This window comes from Brassica napus, chromosome C2 (genome assembly GCF_020379485.1).
Source record: "Brassica napus cultivar Da-Ae chromosome C2, Da-Ae, whole genome shotgun sequence".
NCBI lineage: Eukaryota > Viridiplantae > Streptophyta > Magnoliopsida > Brassicales > Brassicaceae > Brassica > Brassica napus.
The window spans coordinates 1,977,792-2,001,750 of NC_063445.1; the positions used below are offsets into that span (position 1 = coordinate 1,977,792).

Genomic DNA, 23,959 nt, shown 5'->3' on the forward strand with positions numbered 1-23,959 from the left:
GGAATAAAATCTCTGGTCTTCGGGATTCTAATCCTAACCTCTCCTCTTAGTTGATGCGAGTTTGGTACTTTACCACCTGATGCTTCCTGGTTTGCCAATTTAGCAGATGATTTCTTTCGTGCACTCCATCTCTCGGATCTTCGTCAATCTTCGACAAAACCAAAGTCTGCATGTATTTTCCAGAATTGACTTTTCCTCTACTTGATTGGGTTTTGATGGGCCTCTTCGTGATTCTATCCAATGGGATACTAACATGGGCAACTGGTTTCGTTGATATAAAACTCTGGGCTATTATAATACTAAGATTTTTATTTGAAGTCTCAATCGAATCTGCCCCATTGGGGATGTAATATTTTACACTTCTTTGTTATAATTGAATATCAGCTCTCAAATAAATAAATAAACTGAAGAGATAAAGACGCATTTGATTTTTCTCAAGGCTTTTCTTTTAAGATGATGGTGACGAAAATATGTATTAAAAATAGAGTAAATAGCTTCTTTACGACTGTCCGATCATATATTTTTGTTAACTTTATTGAATAGAGTTATTTAGTAATGTTAAATCAAAGCCCTGTTCAAAGAAATACAAATACAAAGTAGTAAATGCCAGTTTTGTAATTTGCAATTTCTTTTATTAATAAACATTATTTCTTTTGAACAATAGTTTTTTTTACTGAAGCGAACAATAGTTTCCTATTAAGTTCTGTATTTATTACATAAAAAAAATTAAATAATGCATTTTCATTTAATCTATACACTGTATACTGTCTGTAAATGTTTTGAAAATCTTCGTGGTAAAAAAAAACTTAATTTTGATCCATTAATTTGTCTAAAAAAAATCAGTATTCATTTAACTTTTAGTAAATCCTTAAAACCCTAAAAATAAGAGAAAATAACAACAAAATGCCACTTGGGTTTCAATTCAAATAGCACCAGACTTTCACGTGCAAGTGAGACAGTTTCCATCTCTTACTTTTTTCTTACCTCTTCCAATAAAACACAAACATTATTTTTTTTTTAAACACAACTTTAGTAAGTAAACTATTTTTTTTGTGTTGCAAACAAAAAAAAAACTATTAGCGCCAAACTTATGAGTTTATATGGTCCTAAACAGGTTGTTGCCCTTTAAGAATAAGAGAACAAACGGTCTCCGACAATCTTTATGTGAGCTTCTAAGTAGGGATGTTAAATATTTCTTATAAATCACTGGAAGAATATGAAACTTGGGGCTGAGACTTAAATTGCATGTTAATTTTGAACTCAAGTGGTTTTCCAAATAAAGTTAAAAATTTCATGTTAATTTAACCTCTGAGTTAATACTTACAGTACTAAAAACATTCCAAAAAAGTTCAAAATCGTCTACCTATCATACCACCACTAAAAACTCACTATTAATTTTGCAGGGCCACATACGAAAACCAAAAAGAATTGTCATATTAACCCAAACAACATTTAAAAGACAAAATATAAGGATCAGTTCACGGACTCAAGCTTCCTACTTTAAAAGGGCCAAACACTAAAATTGAGATATAACAAATAAATTATTTAGATGTTAATATATAATAAATCACTGACATTAACTAAATGTGATTTTTTTAAATACTTTAATAAAAAAAAATTCAACTGAAAATGATATAATAACTCAATCATAGTAATATCATAGAAGCAAAAAGTCAAACAAAAATTATTTACAAATTAACTAACCAATAACTTAAATTAATAAAATAGTATATCTCATACGCACCTTTTGCAAATGTGAACCTAAAACAAAAATTACAAAATTATATAAAAAATAATAACATAGATCACAAGTAAAGTATATCCCACCCGTAGGGCGGGCCGACCCTAGTTTTAACATATAATTTAATAGATTATGTTCACATTATTACTTATAAAAGTATTGAATCAAGAAAACAAAATTTCTTAAGTTTTGTCTTTTTATTTTTCTTACTAATTTTTAAAAATTACAAAACATATAACTTCACTATTTATTTTATTTTATGTATCATGTAAAATAATATTAAGAACAAATCTGTATTTTTTTTTCTCGATTATTTGTATCAAGCAAAATAGATGATATATCCGCAGATATTTATGAAATATTCATAAATATCTGTATATTTTTCGTATACGTATTTTTCGGAGCAAAAAAATAAAAAATAAAAAATTAAATATCCACATATAGCATATAAAACTAATCACAAATATTGAAAATTTTGATAGTATTTGCTCAATGCCCACCCGTATTTCTTTGTACCCAATATACAGACCCGGTCCGCATATTTTAAAGGCTGGAAGCAAAATTAAAAATTTGGGCCTATTATTAATTGACTAAATGAAATTGTGGCTGGAAAGATTCGTACACCCCAACTAATACACACTAAAACATATTGTAAGCCATCTGAACTACCGAAATTTTTTGTAACTTTGGGCCAAAAATTTAAATAATTTAAACAGGGCCGGAAGCATGTGATTCTGCCGCTCGTGCCCAGCGCCGTCACTGCCAATATACTCAACATTTTCAAAGCATTATACTAAACATGCAGGAACACAACGTTGTCGCTCCTATGTTATCCACTTCTCTATAGTTTTCTTGTGAACGGCCAAGTAAAATTTAAGTATGATAAAATGATATTCTTACATGATACGTTATCCAAAATATGCTATTTTGCTCGTACTGCATGAAAAAAGAATATAATAAAAAGTTTAATGGATGTTGTCAAGCACATACCTGCCAAAAGTGTTATCTTATGTCATTCATGTATCTCCCAAAAAAATCTACAGTCTCAAAAGTGCATCTTATGGCAAGTACCAAAGATGAGACAGGGACGTCTTTGTTTTGACCATTGCGGAACAGTATCACGACAAAAAAGTTAAATAAAAACACCAAACAAAAGCGTCTGTAGTCCAACGGTTAGGATAATTGCCTTCCAAGCAATAGACCCGGGTTCGACTCCCGGCAGACGCAACTTTATTTATCTCCTAAATTCTTTCTTTTTTGGCCAAAATTATCCTCTAATTTCAAATTTCAATTTAAGAAGTAGAAGATCACACTCCCCTCTTATTTTCCAACCTCAATTTAAAGTATGGCAATAGTGAACTCTCTAAGCGATAGAGAAGGTTGGAGATGTGTGGGCTTAGTTGAGGCCCAGTATCTATTAGAGGCCCAATAGCGTTATGTCTGAACAGAGTCTCCTAGATAAAAGCCTCCCTTCAACTTTTTGTTTCCTTCTTTGTCCTTACAACGCCGGATCTGTCTCCCCTTCGTTCTCGCCGTACTAGATTCTCCGAGCAACCGGCGTCGGCGATGGGAACTGGGAGAGAAGCCAGCGTATCGCTAGATGGAGTCAGAGACAAAAACATGATGCAGCTTAAGAAACTCAACACTGTTCTGTTCCCTGTTCGCTACAACGACAAGTACTACGCTGACGCAATCTCATCCGGAGAATTCACTAAGCTCGGTTCGTCTTCTGTCTTTATATCTTCATGGATCAATGTTCTCTTCCCTTTTATTAGGGAAAAAGTTAGTTGCTTTGGGAGTGATGAGCTGTTATGTGATTAGGCTTTGGTAGACAAGTTAGAAGATTCTATAAAAGAGATGCCTTTTTCGATTTAATCTGCTCCTGTTACTGTTTACCCTCTTTTTTAAACAGTCGTTACTTATGTGATTTGGCCAATTCAGTTGCATCTCTTGTCTCTATTGATGTTTTAGAGATGTTTTTTTTTTTTTTTTGCTTCTTCTCAGCTTATTACAGTGACATATGTGTTGGAGCTATTGCTTGTCGGCTGGAGACGAAAGGAGGGACCATGAGAGTGTATATAATGACTCTTGGTGTTCTTGCACCTTACCGTGGCATTGGGATTGGTGAGTCATAAATCTATTGAATCATGTTTACAAATAGAGTTTCATTCTTTTCTATAGCGAAACTTTATTTCAATAACTTGTTTTTTTTTTCTTTAGGTTCAAAGCTATTGAATCATGTTCTTGACATGTGCACCAAGCAAAACGTGTCTGAGATATACTTGCATGTTCAGACGAACAACGAAGATGCGATCAAGTTCTACAAGAAGTTTGGGTTTGACATCACAGATACCATTCCAGACTATTACATCAACATCGAGCCTAGAGACTGCTATGTCGTCACCAAGTCCTTTGCTCAAATCTGAAGCCAACAAATGATAGCAATACGTGACTTGGGGGAAGCCATTCTTCCCCGGATTGTTTGCTCAATTTTCAAGTCTATTCTTTACGTTACAATGCGTCTGTTCCCAAGTTTTTTTGCTTGTTTTTGATGACCTTAGCTAATGGTTCTTTTATACCTAGTGATCGTGACCCCATTGGTTTTGGACCTTTTGATTGGGGAAGTTTTGACTTTGCAACTCTTATTTTACTTAGCTAAGCCAATATTCAACATTCTTGCTCTGATTCTCATATTCATACAAAGCAAAAAATGCAGCAGATGAAACGTCTGGTGATCTGAGCGCTAAGATCAATATGCAGACTCCTGATCCGCCAAGAGAACGCTTCGGAAGTCTTTAAAGGAATGTCAAAGAAGATGTTTGGAAAGCTACAGGAATATATATATGCCGTGCACAAGCTTGATTACCTGGAAGGTAGATTAGCCAAAACTGAAGCACGGGCTGAGGAAGCAGAATCCAAATACCAAAAGCTAGACCAAAGCATAAAGGAGCTTCAAGACACTCGAGAGAAGTTATCATGGGTTGTGAAACACTTGAGGGACTCAGATCTTCAACTAGAACATGCATTTGCAGCCGTTGATGTAAAGAAAAGCAAAATCTGTTATACTCTACTGTTTCTGATATGGAGGATGTGATCAACGATCTAAAATCCAAAGTCTTGAAGGCTGAAAACAGGGCTGACTGTACCTAAAAGAATTTAATATATTGAAGTATATAAATCAATTTCAGATATATTTGGGTACCCAAAATATTTCGGTTCAAGTCGAGTTCGGTTTCGGTTCTCTTGATATCAAAATTTTGAACTCGTTCAAATATCTGATCAATTTCGGTTCTGATTCAATACTACTTTTTGGATCTGATTCTGTTCATTTCTTCTGATTCAAGGTTTTTTTTTTGCCAGCCCTACCCAAAAACCGGTTACAGGTACATGCAGCATATCTTAAAAAAAGGCACATGCCACGTGTGAAATGTAAAAAAAAAAGCAATTTTTTTTTCAAGTTCAGTCTTTACAAGTTTAGATTAAACAAATTTGTGTTTTTGACAAATTATACAAATCTTATAATTTTATTTTTCGAAATCATATTTATCTTGTTTTTTTTTTCAGGTTTCATATTAATCTTGTTAAAGATTTTCTAAAAGTTACTGAATTATTATTAATAATTTGTTTTTATTTATTTATTTAAGAAATTGTTTTTATTAGAAAAGTCCCACTTTTATCATTGGAAAACCAAATATGGAGAATGAAATGTACGTCGACTAAGAAATGACATAATATCAGTAAATGAATTATAAAAATTATGTTGGAAAAAAGAAGAAGATTGTGCTGAAAAAAAAATGGAATTTTAGCGAGGATTAATAATCAAAACCAATAGCCGTTAGCTCTATTTGATTTATATCTCTATTTGATTTTTTTACCTCTTTTTTTATTTATAAATAGTCGTTGCTAGCAGAGTCTTCCTCCACTTTCTTTCTCTCCAAGGCTCGGGTTTCTTTCCAATTTTCTCAAGACTGTTTGATTATCTTTTGAAAAAAGTCTCTCGATGGTGAATAACTATGGAAAGGGTTCTGCTCGTCAAAAGAGTCGCGAGAAAATCGACTTTCTCTGCAAGGCTAGGGTTTGTGCGTTCTAGCGACTTTGAAGCAACAAAATCATCTACGTGTTCTAGCGCAAGAAAGTCTAAATCGAAGAGATCTGAACAAGGTTTTTGTTGTGTTCTATTAATTCATTATTAACATTCAAGATTTATTCTCTTCCTCAAGTTTGGTTTTTTGCAGCGCCTTCTAAATCTAGTGCTAGTCTCGCTACCGCACAAAAGACACCCAAACGTAATGATGAATCGATGAAATCTGAAAAAGGTAATTTGTTATCTTAGCGTTCATTTCATACTTGAGCAACAAGATTCGGCTTTCTTCTCATGTTTGACTTTTTTTTTGGCAGCAGCGGCTTCTAAATCTCGTAGTTTTGACGTCTCTACAAAAAAAAGACTTGCAAACGTGATGATGAATCAGCAACGGAATCCAAGATTGTTATTACTGAACCAATAAGTATAATATAGTTTCTCAACTTGATTTTAGCTCTCCCTTTTATAAGTATCCGTTAGCAAAGATTCATCATCTTCTTCTTTTTTATTTTTCTGTGGAGAGAGTTCACCTGAAGAAATGGTGTTGGTATGATCGAGGTGTCAAGATACATCAAGCCAATAAGTTCCGTAAGGGTGCTTGTGCGAAGTAATGACATTAATTCATGTTTATATTTTATTTTTGAGTATTTATACCTACGCATAATCAAAGAAACGATTGATAATATGAAATCTTGTATCGACTATGTCCTTTATAAGATTTTATTAAAAGTTATGATTGACACCATTTTGTATGAGGAAGAAAAAGAGCCGAGATTAGATGTTGGAAGCATAAGGAGAAGATTTTGGAACTCTTGGGTTCATGCAAGTTCTCATTGCAATCTTTGTAATCTTAATGGCATCAATGGCTTATTTTATATCCCATCAAAACATCTAAAAGTTTTAACTCATTCAGAATATCACATGATCAAGTTTTGTTTTTCCTTTCTCTTTGTCATATTTCTTTCTTTCTCTTTGTCATATTCAAAATACCATTGGATCAAGTTTTGTTTTCTTTCTTCTTTCTCTTTGTGTTTATGCATGTTCCTTTCCTTGTAAATCTTTAATGTTTTCTCATTTGTAGGTATTGTAGTTTCTTGTTTTGAATTCGATTGGAGAAATTAGCTTAACATGACAAGAATTATGCACCTGAGCATGCTAAATAAAATGTCTTTAAAAGTTTGCTTTGCTATGTACAAGCTAAGCACATGTACTCATGTTTATAGTTTTTTTTAGTATTCAGTTTGACATCCTAAGCTTAGTTTGGGTTTATCTTATGTATTTAGATGTGGTGTGATGACTCACAATGCCAAATCGTGTTGTGAAAGACATCGTAAAGTGGGAGTTACACCATCAAATGAAATTGATAGCTTATTTTTTATGGTTATGATACACATTAATTAGGTTGGAAAAGAAGAAATTCGAATTATAGTAGGTTGACGGCATAAATACCATCTTTGTTGATGACAATAAACTGAAAGGATGAGATCTTAGTGCTTGGTGGCTCCTCATAGTTTGCTTGATAATTTATTCATTTAAACCAAACAAAATATTTATAAATTAAAGTAAATATCTGTATGTAATATTCAATGCAATTTTTAATTACTTTCAGCTGAATATTAATTGCAAAATGCATTGATCTAATAAATAAACTTATACTCCCTCCGTTCCTAAAAGATGTATGTTCTGGAAAAAAAAATTTGTTTCAAAAAGATACATTTTTTACTTTTTCAATGTATGAGTTTATGAAAAATTGTAAGTTTCAAAAAAATTAATGGTGTTTATTGAATTTCTATTGGCTAAAAGTTATGAAAAATTGTTATTCACAAAAAACAATACATATTTAATGAGTTTTCTTAATATATGTGAAAAGTCTAGAATATGCATCTTTTAAAAACAGAGGGAGTAGATCTTAAATATCATTGGTCAATTAGACGTAATTAATGAAAACATAAATACATTTAATCATTTTCTTAATATGTGTGAAAAGTATCTAAGTGACACTTATAATGAAATAGAACGAGTATGTCTTTCTAGAATGTCCGAGCAAAGCCATTATTATTAACATTAATGACAATGTGTTGTTTGAATTTCTCGGTAGCCTTATCCTCCGCAAAGCTGCTACTTTCAAAATTTCCTCTTCTGTCTCCAGCCTTCATATCCCTTTGAAAATCCAACTTCTCACTTAATGCTAAAATTTCAACGACTCATGCTGAAAACATTGTCATCTTCTGGAACAATCCTGGTAGGTTGGAACTTTGGTACGTTGTTATTTCCTTGAAATCATGGAAGAGACTACGCGAGTTTAAGGGCAAGATTGATTGGTCTGGTGCTGTCTTCAAACTTGAGCTGCTCTCAAAGTCATCATATAGGGTTAATGTATTATATTCTGCTTATGTTAATGCATGAAATTCCCAAATCTTTGTGGTGTGCATGCGTTTATTAGTTGGACTGTGATTTATAAAAGTAATAGAAATTTTTTCCGCGCTTCGCGCGAATTGTGTCTTATAAATTTATTTTATTTATAATATTATTTTTCGGTTTTTTTCTTTTACATTAACTTCTTGTTTTTTCCAATGTTAGTTTTTCTTAATTTAAATTTATATGTTTATAATTTTTCGTTTTTCTTGTTGTAGATGGAGAATTATATTTTTTATTGATGGTTTTTGTATGTGACATAAACTTTTTGAAATTTTAAAATAATGTTATATATAGTACGATTAACACATTAAAGAAGAGAAACATATTCAGACACATTTTACACAGGTTTTATATGCATAATTTTAAACATTATATATGTATATATTATAAGTTTGAAACATGTAAATGCTTTCTAAAGCTAAATACTTGTTCTGAGTTTACATAACTTATCGAAAGTTTTATCTCTTTTTAAATTCAAATCAGAGAAAAAAATATCAAAAAGTCAGTATAGATGGGTTTTTTGAGCTTTTAAATCAACACTGAAAAATTACATGAATCAGAAAACAACAGTTTTATAAACAACTGGATAAAATTTGACCGAGCCAAAGATTTTTACACAATATGTTCTTTCTTCTTCAAATTGCGAAGAGCCTATAGGCACAAGAAAAAAAATCATAATTTTTGTTTTCACTTATATAACATTTTTTCTCCTTTACACACGGAGTTTATTACACTGCTATAAGCAATGGAGAACTCTATTCATATAAGATTCACATCTATGCATTTTGACATAGAAGAATTTTAGCCATCTTTAGTTTCGGAATGGACCAACTTCAGTCTATCATTCAACCTATTACTTTTTCCAAAGTAAACACTATAATCCTCGTTTGGTTAGCTCCACAAACTAATCTCTTTGGATCAGTTTACTAAAAAAATATGGATACTAATGTCAGAAAAGAATATAAACACTATCAACAATAAATATTGGCACAAGACTATTTGGTACAAGGAACATATTCCACGTAATGCGTTTATATCATGGCTGGCTTTGCGGAGAAGACTGCCAACCAAGGATCGCTTGAGGCGTTGGGGATTAAATGTCTTCGGAACGTGTGTCCTTTGTAATCTGGAAATAGAGACTCACCATCATCTCTTCTTTGAGTGCTCTTTCTCTCGCTTGATATAGGAGCCTTTTGCTGCTGAAGTTTGGATTTCTCCTCAGGCTGATCTACACTCTGTTGCAGCCTGGATCAATCAACCTCGCGTCAACGCAGATGCGCATGCTACTCCAGTCATCAAGCTCTACTTTCAGTCAGCCATCTACCTTCTGTGGAAAGAGCATAATGCTCGTGTGTTCACAGCTGTCTCCTCACCTTCATCAGTCATCCTTGCCTCTCTCGACCGTATGATGCGTGACCGTCTCCTCTCTTACCCGGCAAGTTCTTCTTTCTCTTTTTATCTTTCTTGTATAAGACCTCCTTAAGGCTTTTTTACTTTGAGTTGTTGTTGGTTGTTTTTGTTTCCTTGATGTAATAAGTTGTTTAAAAACAACAGTGTAACCTTTCAGAAAATGATAATCTTAACATCTTACCAAAAAAAAACAACAAATATTGACTTATTTATGTGAATATATATTTTATTTTAAATCATTATAATGGACAAATAAAGCACCATAATTTGTACAACAAATTTTCTTAGATTCACCTCATCATACTCACCATTTTACCATTTTAATTACATAATTTTACATGAGCTTCTTCACCCTCCCCAGTTATTTTCTCTTTATTTATAACTACAATATAAAGTTATAAACTATATATATTATAAATTAATAATTTATTTACCCTTGAAGTCTAACGATTGAAAATAGAACATAATTCAATATAGATATATGATTCTATTAATAAATTAGCAGTTACAAATTTGAAATTTCTAGAAATATCAAAAGTCGTATATTAGTTAATTATCTTCTAAATGACATTTATTTATAATTCTTTTTGTATGAGAATATTTTGGCTGCGGTGGATAGTCCCAAAAGCCTTGAATTTAGTCCCTTTTATTTAGTCTCTTTTATATAGTAGGGTTAAGCCCAGAAGCTGAACGTCCTGGTTTTTGTTATGTGGTCGAGACAAGCGTAAGAAGCATGTGGGTCGTGACTATTGGGTTTTCTTTTCTGATCCAATAAAAAACTGCTATAAAAGTTAGAACATGCTTCTTTGTCTTTAAATATCCTCAGTGTGCAAATAAACTCCCAAAGTTTTCAATAACATATTAGTGCCTCTACACATTAATACTTAATATCTACATGCAATATAGTAAAGAACATTTTACACCAGAAAAAATATATATATATATATATAGGCTTTGATTGGTAACATGTAGTACACTTGATTTAATTTGAGTTAAGCATTTAAATAAAAAATGTTACCAATCATGAATTACTTTTAGAATTTTGAAGAAGTGTTTGAGTTATTGTTGAGTTACAATTTTGAGTTATACCCTTTATGAAAATGATAACTCAAATTTTAAATCAACATCAACAAAAATCTCATGTATTAGATTTGGGTTAAAGAATTCTTTTTTGGGTTTGTCTATTAACTACCACTACCACGTCTCCTTTTTGAAACAAACAATTTACAGTATTATATAATCACGTAGTTGTGTACGTGTAGCTATATTAGTTAATACAATATAGTATTTAACAATTTAATATGGTTATATACTTGTTAGCCAAATTATTTATCAAAATTATACAAAATAAGCTTTTCTAAGAAAATATTTTCACTTTAATTAGTTAAAAAATTATATAATTTTAGTTGTTGATTTTGTTTGGTAATTAAAAAGTTATGTAAATAAACTATTTTGTATAAAGTCCACTTTAATTAGTCATTTAAATTGTTAATAATTTTGATTTTTAATATTTTTTGGTAATTAAAAATTTATGCGCATAAATTATTTATATATATGGGAGATTTATATACCTATGTATAATTCAGTATCATTAGTTAATTTTAAATTAATATATTTTATTTTTTCTAATATTTATATTAAATTTGTAGTAAATATTATTTATATTTTAAAAAATAATAGATACTGCAACTTATACATCGAAAAAGTTACCAATCAATTATATTAATAAAATAGTAACTCATATTTTTACAGTAAACTTATCACATAAACCTATAATTTTTACGATATAGTTTTTACTGCAAGATCTGTCGTAACTTTTATAGTTTTTACTGCAAGATACGTCGTAACTTTTATTGTAATTCAATTGTAATACTACATGTCGCCAATGGAAGCCATAGTAAATAACATCCAAAACATGTTGCGTTGACGGTCGTACCTTCCAGTTCCCCATGGTGCATCTTTGGATGTCTGCCCATTAAACCGTTTAGCTGCGAATTAAATAAATAAAAACAAACAATAATTGTTTACGTCATAACTTATAAGAGTGCCGTGTCACTACGGTTACATTTCCACCGCAACATCTAAGAACCGATGTCACTAATGCTTTTAGTACATTACAAACATATTAAAACAGATTGTGTTTTATGATGCCAACATCAAACCTACAGTGTTTGATGCAAAAAAAAAAAACAGATTGTGTTTATGATTTAAGTAAGAAGTAAGGTTTTAGTGTCATAAATAGATTGACATCGGGAAAACTGGACACAAGGTTAAACATTACGAATATTTGTTTGATTTCTAAAAAGAAAAGGCCCACAAGGATGACTGAACTCAGACCTATTAGCTTATGTAATGTAGGATACAAGATTATATCTAAGGTATTATGTCAAAGATTAAAGGTCTGTCTTCCATCACTGATCTCGGAGACGCAATCGGCTTTTGTGCCTGGACGTTTAATATCGGATAATATACTTATAGCTCAGGAGATGTTCCATGGTTTGCGGACTAACAAATCGTGTCAGGAAAAATTTTTGGCAATAAAAACGGATATGAGCAAAGCTTATGACAGAGTTGAATGGGTCTTCATCCAAGAACTACTAACCAAAATGGGTTTCGATCAGCACTGGATCCAATTAATGATGGAATGCATTTCCTCGGTTCAGTATAAGGTTTTATTAAATGGGCAACCAAAAGGACATATAATACCACAGAGGGGATTACGACAGGGGGATCCTCTATCCCCTTATTTGTTTATTATGTGTACGGAAGTATTGGTCGTGAATATTAAAAAGGCAGAAAGAAATAAGCAACTAACGGGTCTAAAGGTTGCTAGGGCTTGCTCCCCCACTTCCCATTTACTCTTTGCAGATGATAGTCTTTTCTTTTGCAAAGCTCAGAAGGAAGAATGTCAGACAATTCTTAGGATCCTTAAGGAATATGAAGGGGTTTCTGGACAACAAATAAACTTTGAAAAATAATCGATTCAATTTGGACACAAGATCGAAGAAGCTACAAGACAGGAACTACAAGATATCTTAGGTATACATAATTTAGGAGGAATGGAGACATACTTGGGCATCCCGGAAAATCGGGGGGGGGGGGGATCGAAGGTGCAAGTTTTTGGATTTGTTCAGGATCGTCTAAATAGCAGAGTAAATGGATGGACTTTTAAGTTTTTCACCAGAGGGGGTAAGAAAGTGATTATAAAATCTGTGGTTACAGCTTTGCCAAACAATGTGATGTCATGCTTTCGAATTTCGAAAACGGTAATGAAGAAGTTAGTTAGTGCTGTGGCACAATTCTGGCGGAGTCCAGGGGGTAATAAGAGAGGTATGCATTGTAAATCATGGGAAAAACTGTGTAGCTCTAAGGATGATGGAGGTTTGGGGTTCAAAGATCTTACAGACTTTAATACAGCTATGCTTGGGAAATAATTTTGGAGATTAATGGATAAACCGAATACTTTATTTTCTCGTGTTTTCAAAGGGAGATATTTCAGGAATGCTTCACCCCTGGCTGGCGTAGTATTGTCTCTGCTAGATCTCTGGTTAACAAAAGACTAATCAAAAGGGTAGGAACAAGATCATCTATCTCAGTATGGAATGACCCTTGGCTTCCATCCACTCGTCCGAGACCAGCAAATAAAAATCAACACAATCTTTACCCGTAACTAACAGTTGATGCTCTTATCGATGGAACATCATGATCATGGAATCTACAGGTTATTCGGACTCTGGTGGATCCACAAGATGTGAAAATTATTGAAAGTATTCCTATAAGCAGATTTCACCTAGAAGACCGGAATGGATGGCATTTTACAAACAATGGAAAATACACGGTTAAATCTGGATATGAAGTGGAACGAGTATATCCGGACAGAGAAAGTATGCCACCCCAGTTTGGTCCTTCGATAACACCGTTGAAGGCGTTCTGTTGGAAAGTACGATGCCCACCCAAGATGAAACATTTTTTATGGCAACTATTGACTCGATGTATAGCGGTTAAGAAAAATTTGAGGGCAAGAGGAATGCAAGGAAATAATTTTTGTGACCGATGTGGAGCCCCCGAGGAGTCCACTAATCACATCTTTTTTGAATGTCCACCGGCGGTTCAGGTCTGGGCACTTTCACGGATCCCAACGAATCTGAATATATTTCCCACTCAATCATTGTTTACCAATATGGATCATTTGTTTTGGAGAGTATCCCCCGAAATGGAGGATCATTACTTTGCTTGGATTCTCTGGTATATATGGAAAAGTAGAAACAACAAAGTTTTTAGCAATTTGGATATGGACCCGAGAGATACTCTCAAATTGGCAGAAACCGAATCGTTACTTTGGCACAAAACTCTCAGACTCAGGGTATGGACCGCACCCAAGTTCTAGTACCTTTGACAATCCCGAGTATACCAGGTATATGGTGTTTTACGGACGGATCTTGGAAATATGAGGATAGATATTCAGGGCAAGGATGGTATAGTACTCTGGAAGGTTACGATGGACTAATGGGAGGAAGGAATACGAGAGCGAGTCAGTCGCCACTACACTCAGAGATAGAGGTTCTCATATGGTCAATGGAATGCATGAAGAATCTTAGACAGTTTTGTGTTACTTTTGCAACGGATTGTGCTTAATTGGTGAAGATGGTTTCGGAACCAGAAGAGTGGCCAGCCTTTGCAAGCTATTTGGAAGACATAAACTTTTTGAAAAGAAGTTTCAACAGCTCAGAGATCATTCATATACCACGGACACATAACTCAAAGGCGGACAGTCTCGCACGCAGTGCAAGGAAACAACCGTCGTTTATCGTTCATATGGATGCAGAGCTACCGGGGTGGTTCGCAGAGTTTACAAGAGTCTGCTTTGTTGCTGATTGATTGGGGAATCTTTATAATCGGTGGAGTCGGAAACGGCGAACCCACTTCTGATGTGTTTTTCCTTGACTGTTTCGAGCACTCATGGAACCGTCTCCAATCAATGTACGTGCCTCGTGCTTCCGCAACGGCATGCCTGATAGGCAAGAAGATATACGTGTTTGGAGGGTGTGGAGATGAAGCTGATTCTTTAAACTGGGCAGAGGTATTCGATCTCGAGACCCAAACTTGGGAGGTGTTGTTTGTGTTTACCCCCAAGATGCCCCTCAATATTGATAGATAAGGAACTGGTTTACGCTGTGGATGATGAGGGTCAAGACTTCTCCTACTCACCAAGTAACTGTTTATTTTGGACAAGCGGGAAGACAGATTCTAAGCCAGGACACAGAAGTGATTGGTGTGTCATTGGTAAACTATTGTTCTGTCGTGGTTCTCGCGGGAGAATACTATGGTGTGATCCAGATGATGGGTTTGACTGGGAGGAAGTCAAGGGGTTGGAAGACTTCCAAGACTCTTTTTGTGGTTCGATACAACCGTGGGGGTTGGCAAAGACCAAGGTCCAGTATGATATCAACAAACTCTGCACCGACCCCGCTGGGAACATTGTCATCTTTTGGAACAATCCTGATAGTTTGGAACTTTGGTCTGCTGTTATTTCCTTGAAGTCATGCAATGGAGGAGGCGAGATTAAGGGAAATATTGAATGGTCCGATGCTGTCTTCAAACTTGATCCTCTCTCAAAGTCGTCATATAGCGTTAATGTTTTATATTCTGCTTATGTTAATGCGTAAAATTCTCAAATATTTGAATGTTTTAGATGCATCTTTGTGTTGGGCATGCATTTATTACTTGGAGTGTGATTCATATAATATTATAATTATTCAGTTAGAACTTAGAAGTTGAATGTCCTGTTTTTTGTTATGTGGCCGAGACAAGTGTAAAGATCATGTGACTACTGAATTTTTTTTTCTGTTCCAAGAAAAATCTTTTAAAAAAGTTAGAACATGCTTCTTTGTTTTAAATATCTTCAGTGTCAAATAAACCCTCAACATTTTCAATAATATACTCCAAAACCCTAAAAATTAATACTTAATATCTACATGCAATATAGTTAAGAACATACAAAAAAAAAAAAAAAAAAGTTAAGAACATACAAAACATGTTCCATTGACAGTCGTACCTTCCAGTTCTCCATGGTGCATCTTTGGATGAGTCTGCCCATTTTTTCTGCTGCATGCGTAGGATAATCGCTCTCAAGTCGGGGATCAATTATTTCCAGAAACGATCTAGTCCTAATATCTAAGCTGCTCTGACATAATACTCCACCTTTCGAACCAGTAAAAAGCTCAAGCAAGATCACACCATATGTGACCGCATGACCTACAAGCATTACACAATTGTCTTCAATATTTGATTAGCGAAAGATTAATCAAATTAGTAAAATAAAAGTTAAGATATTGGTGTACCTATCATTGCATATTCAAGAGGCAGGTATGTAGTTGCTAAAAATGTCCCATTATCTCCTATAATTTTTTTTTTTTGAATCAAGGTAAAGCAATTTTGCATTGTATTGCTGATGAAATCAAAAACTTCTTATATATTAAAAGAGAAGTCACAACTTTAACTCATATGTAATTTTTTTTAAAAAAAATATAGACCTATTACTAGAAAATCATGTTACATTTAATCTCTAATCTTATCATTATTATAGATCTAAATAACTCACTTTCTAGATTATAGGAACTAAATAATATGTCTACTACATTATAGGAACTAAATGACTATCATTTTTTTCCAAGCAAAAAAACGTGATCTTGGAAACAACCAATTCAATAAAAAAAAATATACGATAAAATTATTATGTTTTGAAAAGTGATAGACACACTTCATATATATTATACTCCATTTGTTCCTAAAAGATCTATATTCTAGAGAAAAAAAATGTTTCAAAAAGATACATATTTTATATTTTCAATGTAATTTTTGTCAACTAATAATGAGAAATTGTGAAGTTCAAGAACATTAATTGTATTTCTTAAAATCTTATTGGTTTAAAAATATAGGAAATATAAAATTACAAAAACTATGCATTTATAGCTAAGTTTTAATATGTGTTATTAAAAAGTGTGAAAATTCTAAAACATGGATTTTTTAGGAACGGATGGAGCAATATATACCAATGTAGAATTGAAAACAAAATGTTTATATAAAAATAAATGAAAATAAACATCCGCGCGGTTGCGCGGATCGAGATCCAGTTTAGTTCTTAATTTCAAAGATCATTAAAAAATAGAAGAAAAATGTAAGTCATTAACGTCGTCAAGCATAATGTTATGCATGTGGAGTTCTTGATTTATCGGGATTTTTTTGATGGAGTGGAGAAATGCAATAGCTTCTGCTACTCCGATGGCTATCTTAGCCCGTGTTTCCCAAGGCAATGCCTCCTCTTCTGTTGAGAGAAACATGAAACCGTGTATGTCAAGCAAGGTTATCTATACCGGTTTATAGAACGGACACATTAGTTAGAGAAATATATTAACTTCCGAATATGTGATCGTGCAAACTTCCTTTGTGCGAGTATTCGAAAACCAAAAGTGATATAGTATCTTCATAACAGTAACCCAAAAGCTTGACCAAGTTGGGATGATGTATCTCTCCTAGAGACTCCGCTTTTTCCTGCAACTCACATGCTTAATTAATAAGTACCCAACGTGACAATAGATATAAAAACAAGTGTAAGAAATCGACAGACTTTTCTTATCTTCCACACGTGTTTTGGCCGTGGACTATGTTGAAGACATTCCATTACAGAAACAGCGACTTTGGTTTTAGTTCTTGATGGTGCACATGTGGTGCCATTGATATATCCCTTGTAGAATGTTTGAACCGAGCCATCGTCGCTAGTTACGACCCTATCTTTCCTGAATCTTTTTGTTGCTTTCTTCAGTTCCTTGGCGCTGAAGACTCTCAGCTTCTCGTTTTCTCCCTCCTCTTTTCACACACAAAATATATGTTTAAATTTGAATTACGTATATACAGATTTTTATAAGTTTGAGCAAAAGTAAAATTTATTAATAAGAGAGATGTACCCAAAAATGGAGGGCTGAAAAGAGGCTCGTAAAGAAATGAATGATGTTGTTGTCTACGAGCCTTTAGACCGTTTCCCATTGTTGATGGATATGATAAATCTGTAGATTTTGGCTTCAAATTTTTAACACATCTGTAGATTTGGGGGTGTTTATAATGAGGAGGAGAAAGAAGTTTGCTCACTAATGTCAAACAAAGGAAAACAAGCATCCACGATAGTATTCACTACGACTCTACAACTAAATCCATTTAGGGCAAATTTGAGACTTACATAAACAATAACAAAAACGCGTTTAGTTCATTTAAGTTTAGTTATTGACTTATTGCCAAGTAGGTTGGGAAAAGGCGAAGTTGTTTTGTTTTTCTTGGGGGAAAGATCTACGGTCCCAAATTCAAGTCCAAGTCATAAACTGAAGCTAAGAATGATTTCTACGGCCTAATCTGATATATATTCTTTTTAAAAACACTTATTAATTTTTATATAAAATATTTTGTACAACAAAAAGTCTCTCTTTCAAAGAAAAAGTCTCTTTCTCTTCTCATCTAAAGCAGTAACCTAAAGTTTGACCAAGTTTGGATGATAAATCTCTCGTATGGACCTAATTTCTGCCTGTAACTCATAGTTTTTGTGCCCACCAGATACATAAGTACAAATGTAAAGAAGAACCCTAAAAGAGAGGCGGATTTGATCTTCTTTGAAAAAACTATATGGGCCTAATTTCAGAACAAGCCCTTCCGCTTTCCGTTTATGGATTTTGCAATTTATGGGATCAATGTGGAGAAATGTTTCTAGAAAAGGATAGGCATAAAGTGAAGATAGTGAAGTCTGTGAAGACCTTCGCATGTGAGTCACATACACACGAGGGTCCTAAAACATTGATGAGCTTATCTTCCTTGTCTTCTATTAATGCTCTTAAATAAGTTCCCAACTAATATTTGATACCAATTTTTTTTCTTGTGTAACTAAGAGAGTTTTTAATCTCTATATATGTCCATGATAGTTCTAGAGATGATGCAGTGAACAATCATACAGACTCAAATCTTTTTACAGTAACATTATTTTCATACTATTAGATATTTTCGAAGTTTTTTGTATTGGGGTCAGATTGTCTATGAGTTAATTTTTCTATTATAAAGAAAAAGTTAAATCCGACATAAACTGAATTTTGTTTTTGATGTTTGTCAAAACCATTAAGGATAGAATAGTAACTCAAATAATTTGTGGTGATACTATGGAAATAAATTCGAAATCAGTCATTAAACATGACTGGATTATTTTAGCTAAAAAAAGAGAAGATGGAGGTTTCACTTACCGAATAATCAGAGCTAGCCCTGAGATTTAGGGGCCGTAGGCGATTTATTAAAGATTTCAGCTAAAAAAATATTTTTTTTGTAAATTTGAGGTCTAAAATAATGTTTTTGGAAGTTTTTTCTATGTTATTTTTTCAAAAAATTTGGGGGCTTAAAGCCAATGTTTCGTTAGTTTTGTCTAAGACCGGTATTGCATATACTAATTAACATACTGAGGTTTCTCTTTGGTTCTTGGGTTAGTTTGCGAGAGATTGAGAGAGGGCAGTGGCTCGATGCATGTTGGCACATGATTCAAAAATCGGACGTGACGGTCTTGGTTTTGGATTTTTATGGGAAGGGCCGGAAGGTCACGTGCATGGTCTTTAAGCCGCCGTAAAGATATAGTTGAAAGACAGGATTTTCCTCCGTCACGGCCTGAGAAGTTTGACGACGTCAACTTAGCCTTCTTGTGGTTCTTATGTTGTTCCTTAGCTTTCTTGTATTCTGGAAACAACACCATGGAAGAAGGCTAAGCAACAACATAAGACCTTGAATCGATGGATGCTCAAATGATGGTGTTGTTTCCAGAGTACAAGAAGGCTAAGGAACAACATAAGAACCACAATATGCCAAGAAGAAGTGACTTGAATCAAACTATTTGATTACATTCCTGGCTTGATTCAAGTCACTTCTTCTTGGCATATTGTGGTTCTTATGTTGTTCCTTAGCCTTCTTGTACTCTGGAAACAACACCATGTTGGAGTTCTCCCTCATGGAGAGATATGGACCAGTGGACAATAGATTGTTCCTACTGATTTTGAGATAAACTGGACTTTGAAGAAGCTTTTCCTGATATGGTCGAAGCTTTCTTGAGTTCCAGAGAATAGGGTACTCCTCTATCTTGAGTTCTGGTGAGGTTCTTCCCTTTTGAAAGACCTTTGGACCAGTGGATAAAAAGATGTATCCAACAGATTTTGAAGATAATCTGAGAAAGAAAGAGAAATTTGCGGAAGCTATTGTGAGTTTCAGGAGCTTAATGCTCTGATACCATGTTAGAATGAGAGAATTATTGAGAGTTTATTTATTGAGAATGAAGAACATGAAGAACATAGAGAGAGAGAAAGTAGATCTCAAGATGTAAGAGAGAGAAGGAGAGAATAGTTTCTTAATTTAATTGTGGATCTGGGTACAAGTATTTAAAGACAAGTGACCTCAGTACACAATATAATAAAATATCTTCTTCTCTCTTCTTCTTCTCTTCAATAAAATCGAGCTTATAAAACCCTTATAAAGCCTTATAAAACCTTATAAAGCCTTATAAAAGCTTTATAAAACCTTATAAGTCTGGCAGCTTAATTCTCAAGTCTGACAGCTTAATTCTCAAGTCTGGCAGCTTAATTCTCAAGTCTGACAGCTTACTTCTGCTTCATGTCAACAAGAAGGCTAAGGAACAACATAAGAACCACAATATGCCAAGAAGAAATGACTTGAATCAAGCCAGGAATGTAATCAAAGAGTTTGAGCATCCATCGATTCAAGGTCGAACCATGTATTCATCTGTCATTGGTGGTTCAAATGAAGAAGGAACATGGAGAAGTACTGATAGTGCAGCCAACACTGATGGTCCAGCAACCATGAGTGACCTACATTCCCTTATCCAAGCCTTTATCTCATCCAAGAAGGCTGGTACACACTCTCTTGACCCTAAACCTATCATTATAAATTCAGAAGCAAGCCATCACATGATTAGTGATAGAAACTTGATGAGTGATGTCCAGCCTGCCTCAGGGAATGTTCAAATAGTAAATGGTGATAAGATTAAGATAGAAGGGATAGGGAACCTGAGGTTGTTTGATAGGGAATCTACTGCCTTGTATATGCCTCAGTTTACATCAAACTTGCTATCTGTGAGAAAGGCTACTGTTGATCTGAGTTGTCAGGTTGTCTTCAGACCAGATGAGGTTGAATTTCAAGACTAAAAGACAGGCCAAGTGATTGGAAAAGGGCACGTTCACAATGAACTATATCATCTTTAGAAGACAGAGATGTCTAGACCATCCACTTCTCAGTGTTTGGCTAGTACATCCAGCGGGGTTGATAGCACACTATGGCATGCTAGGTTGGGACATCCTCATACAAGAGCCCTAAACTTGATGCTTCCAGGTGTGGTCTTCAAGAATGATGATTGTGAAGCTTGCATATTGGGGAAGCATTGTAGAACAGTCTTCTCACAGTCTAGCACCATCTATGAAAGATGTTTTGACCTAGTTCACTCTGATGTATGGACTGCTCCATGTGTGTCCAGAGAGAACCACAAATACTTTGTCACCTTCATTGATGAGAAATCCAAATACACTTGGGTAACACTGATTCCGTCTAAGGACAGGGTGTTGGATGCTTTCAAGAATTTCCAGACCCATATATGCAACCATTTCAATGCCAAGATGAAAATTCTAAGGTCAGATAATGGTGGAGAGTATACAAGTCATGCATTTAAGCAATATCTTGCTCAACATGGGATTACTCACCAGACAAGTTGTCCTTACACCCCTCAACATAATGGAGTTGCTGAGAGAAAGAACAGATATTTGATGGAGGTAGCAAGATCAATGATGTTCCACACCAATGTTCCAAAAAGATTCTGGAGTGATGCTGTGATGTCTGCTACTTATCTGATCAATAGAACTCCAACTAAAGTCCTCAACAACATGTCTCCTTTTGAGGTTCTAAATAAGACCAAACCATCTTTGGACCATTTGCGTGTGTTTGGATGCCTCTGTTTTGTGATGATACCTGGGGAGCTGAGGAACAAGTTTGATGCTAAAAGCTCAAAAGCTATGTTCATTGGTTACTCTCCAACTCAGAAGGGGTATAAGTGCTATGATCCAGAGTCAAGAAGGGTTCTTGTCTCGAGGGATGTGAAGTTTGCAGAATCTAGAGGCTATTATGATGGAAAGAGTTGGGATGAGCTCAAAGATCTTTCTCAATCAGCCTCAGATAGAGCAAATAACCTTAGGGGAGTAATGGAGAGCCTGAGAATCAGTATGCCCTCTTTACCAAGTGTGGAACTTGTCCCTGAAAATTTATCATCTACTGCAGCTGATAGTGTTGAGAGCACTCATCCTAATCATGAGGGGGGCAGTAGAAATGTTGAGCAGTCTACACAAGCTTAACCTGAAGAGAGCTCTGTAGCTCATGATCAAGATGAGATGCCATCAGAATCAGATGTTGAGACTCAAGTAGAGGCGCCAAGTGAAGGAAATGAAGCAGAACCTAAGCAGATACAACTTTTGAGAAGGAGTACAAGGATCAGGAAACCCTCACAGTGGATCAACACAGAAGTTTACTTCAATGCTGAAGCTGTAGCTCACCCAATAAGTGCAGTATGCTCCCTTGCTCAATATCCAGAAGATCATCAAGTCTTCATCAGTGAATTGGATCAGGAATACATTCCAAGAACATATGAAAAAGCTATGCAACACAAGGAGTGGAGAGAATCTGTTGGAGATGAGATGGGAGCCATGATCAAGAATGATACATGGTTTGAGGCTGAACTTCCAAAAGGAAAGAAGGCAGTGACAAGCCGGCTTCTCTACACTATCAAGTATGGAGCCAATGGAAAACCAGAAAGAAAGAAGAGAAGACTGGTTGCAAGGGGATATACTCAAGTGTATGGTGAAGATTATCTAGACACTTTTGCACCAGTGGCCAAGCTTCACACTATAAGGATTTTCTTATCTCTTGCTGTCAATCTTGAGTGGGATTTATAGCAGATGGATGTGAAGAATGCCTTTCTTCAAGGAGAATTGGAAGATGAAGTCTACATGAGACCACCTCCTGGTCTTGAGAACATGGTGAAGCCAGGAAATGTTCTCAGATTAAATAAGGCAATTTATGGCTTGAAGCAATCTCCAAGGGCTTGGTACCATAAGTTGAACACCACCCTCAATAGAAGAGGCTTTGTAAAGTCAGAAGCTGATCACACCCTCTTCACATTAACTAGCAAGCAAGGTATTGTGGTCATCTTAGTCTATGTGGATGACATTACCATCACTGGTAGCAACAAGGAAGGAATTCTCTTAACTAAAACATTTCTTAAAAGTGCCTTTGATATCAAGGATTTGGGAGAGTTGAAGTATTTTCTTGGGATTGAGATCTTTCGCTCTAAAGAGGGGTTATTCTTATCTCAAAGGAAGTACACACTTGAAATTTTAAAGGAGGCAGGAAACCGTGGGAGTAAAAAGGCCAAGACTTCATTAGAAGAAGGATACAAGGTGCTGAGAGAGGGTGAGTATGGGTCTACACCATTTGGAGATATCAAGAAGTATAGAAGAATGGTGGGCAAGCTCATATATCTAACCATCACCAGACCCGATGTGTGTTTTGCTGTGAATCAAGTGAGTCAACACATGGGAGCTCCTAAGGTGCATCATTGGAATATGGTGGAGAGGATCTTAAGGTACCTAAGAGAGGCGTCTGGCCAAGGAGTATGGATGGCATGTAACAAGAGTACTGAAGTTGTTGGGTATTGTGATGCTGATTGGGCTGGAGACAGAGTTGATAGGAGATCAACTACAGGCTATTGCACCTTCATTGGAGGAAACCTGGTCACATGGAAGAGCAAGAAGCAGAAGGTGGTGTCATGTTCAAGTGCTGAAGCAAAGTATAGAGCAATGAGGAAGCTTACTAGTGAGCTCATTTGGATCAGAAACTTACTAAAGGATTTGGGCATAGAGACAACAACACCAATCACAATGCACAGTGACAGCATCAAACTCAGTGTTTCATGAGAGGACAAAGCACATTAAAGTTGACTGTTACAAGGTGAGACAAGCTGTGGAGCAGAAGATCATTTTACCCTGCTATACTAAAAGTGAAGATCAGTTAGCTGATATCTTCACCAAGGCAGCAAGCACTAAAGTCTGTGAGTTTATCCATCCAAAATTGTGACTCATAGACCTCTCATGTCACTGATATCTCCTTCATGAAGTGTTCTACTCTTTTTTCTTGACTTGGGTTTTCTCCCAAAGGGTTTTACCTAGTTGAGGTTTTAATGA

At 34.9% G+C, this 23,959-nt stretch overlaps 1 protein-coding gene, 1 non-coding gene and 2 pseudogenes across 2 annotated transcripts; 3 read left to right on the forward strand and 1 right to left on the reverse strand.

The window, feature by feature from the left end:
• The first annotated feature begins 2,896 nt into the window (after positions 1-2,896).
• TRNAG-UCC lies at positions 2,897-2,968 on the forward strand. The gene has a single exon. It is a non-coding gene; the product is annotated as a tRNA-Gly (tRNA).
• A 253-nt stretch (positions 2,969-3,221) lies between these two features.
• LOC106385048 (N-alpha-acetyltransferase 50) lies at positions 3,222-4,416 on the forward strand. The gene is made up of 3 exons (XM_013824996.3): positions 3,222-3,461; positions 3,746-3,865; positions 3,962-4,416. Exons 1-3 carry the CDS (start codon positions 3,308-3,310, stop codon positions 4,165-4,167), a joined length of 480 nt encoding a protein of 159 aa, XP_013680450.2. The 5' UTR covers positions 3,222-3,307; the 3' UTR covers positions 4,168-4,416.
• Positions 4,417-13,263: 8,847 nt separating this feature from the next.
• Positions 13,264-15,704, forward strand: LOC125581424 (annotated as a pseudogene).
• LOC106383192 lies at positions 15,580-20,583 on the reverse strand (annotated as a pseudogene).
• Between the last annotated feature and the right edge of the window lie 3,376 nt (positions 20,584-23,959).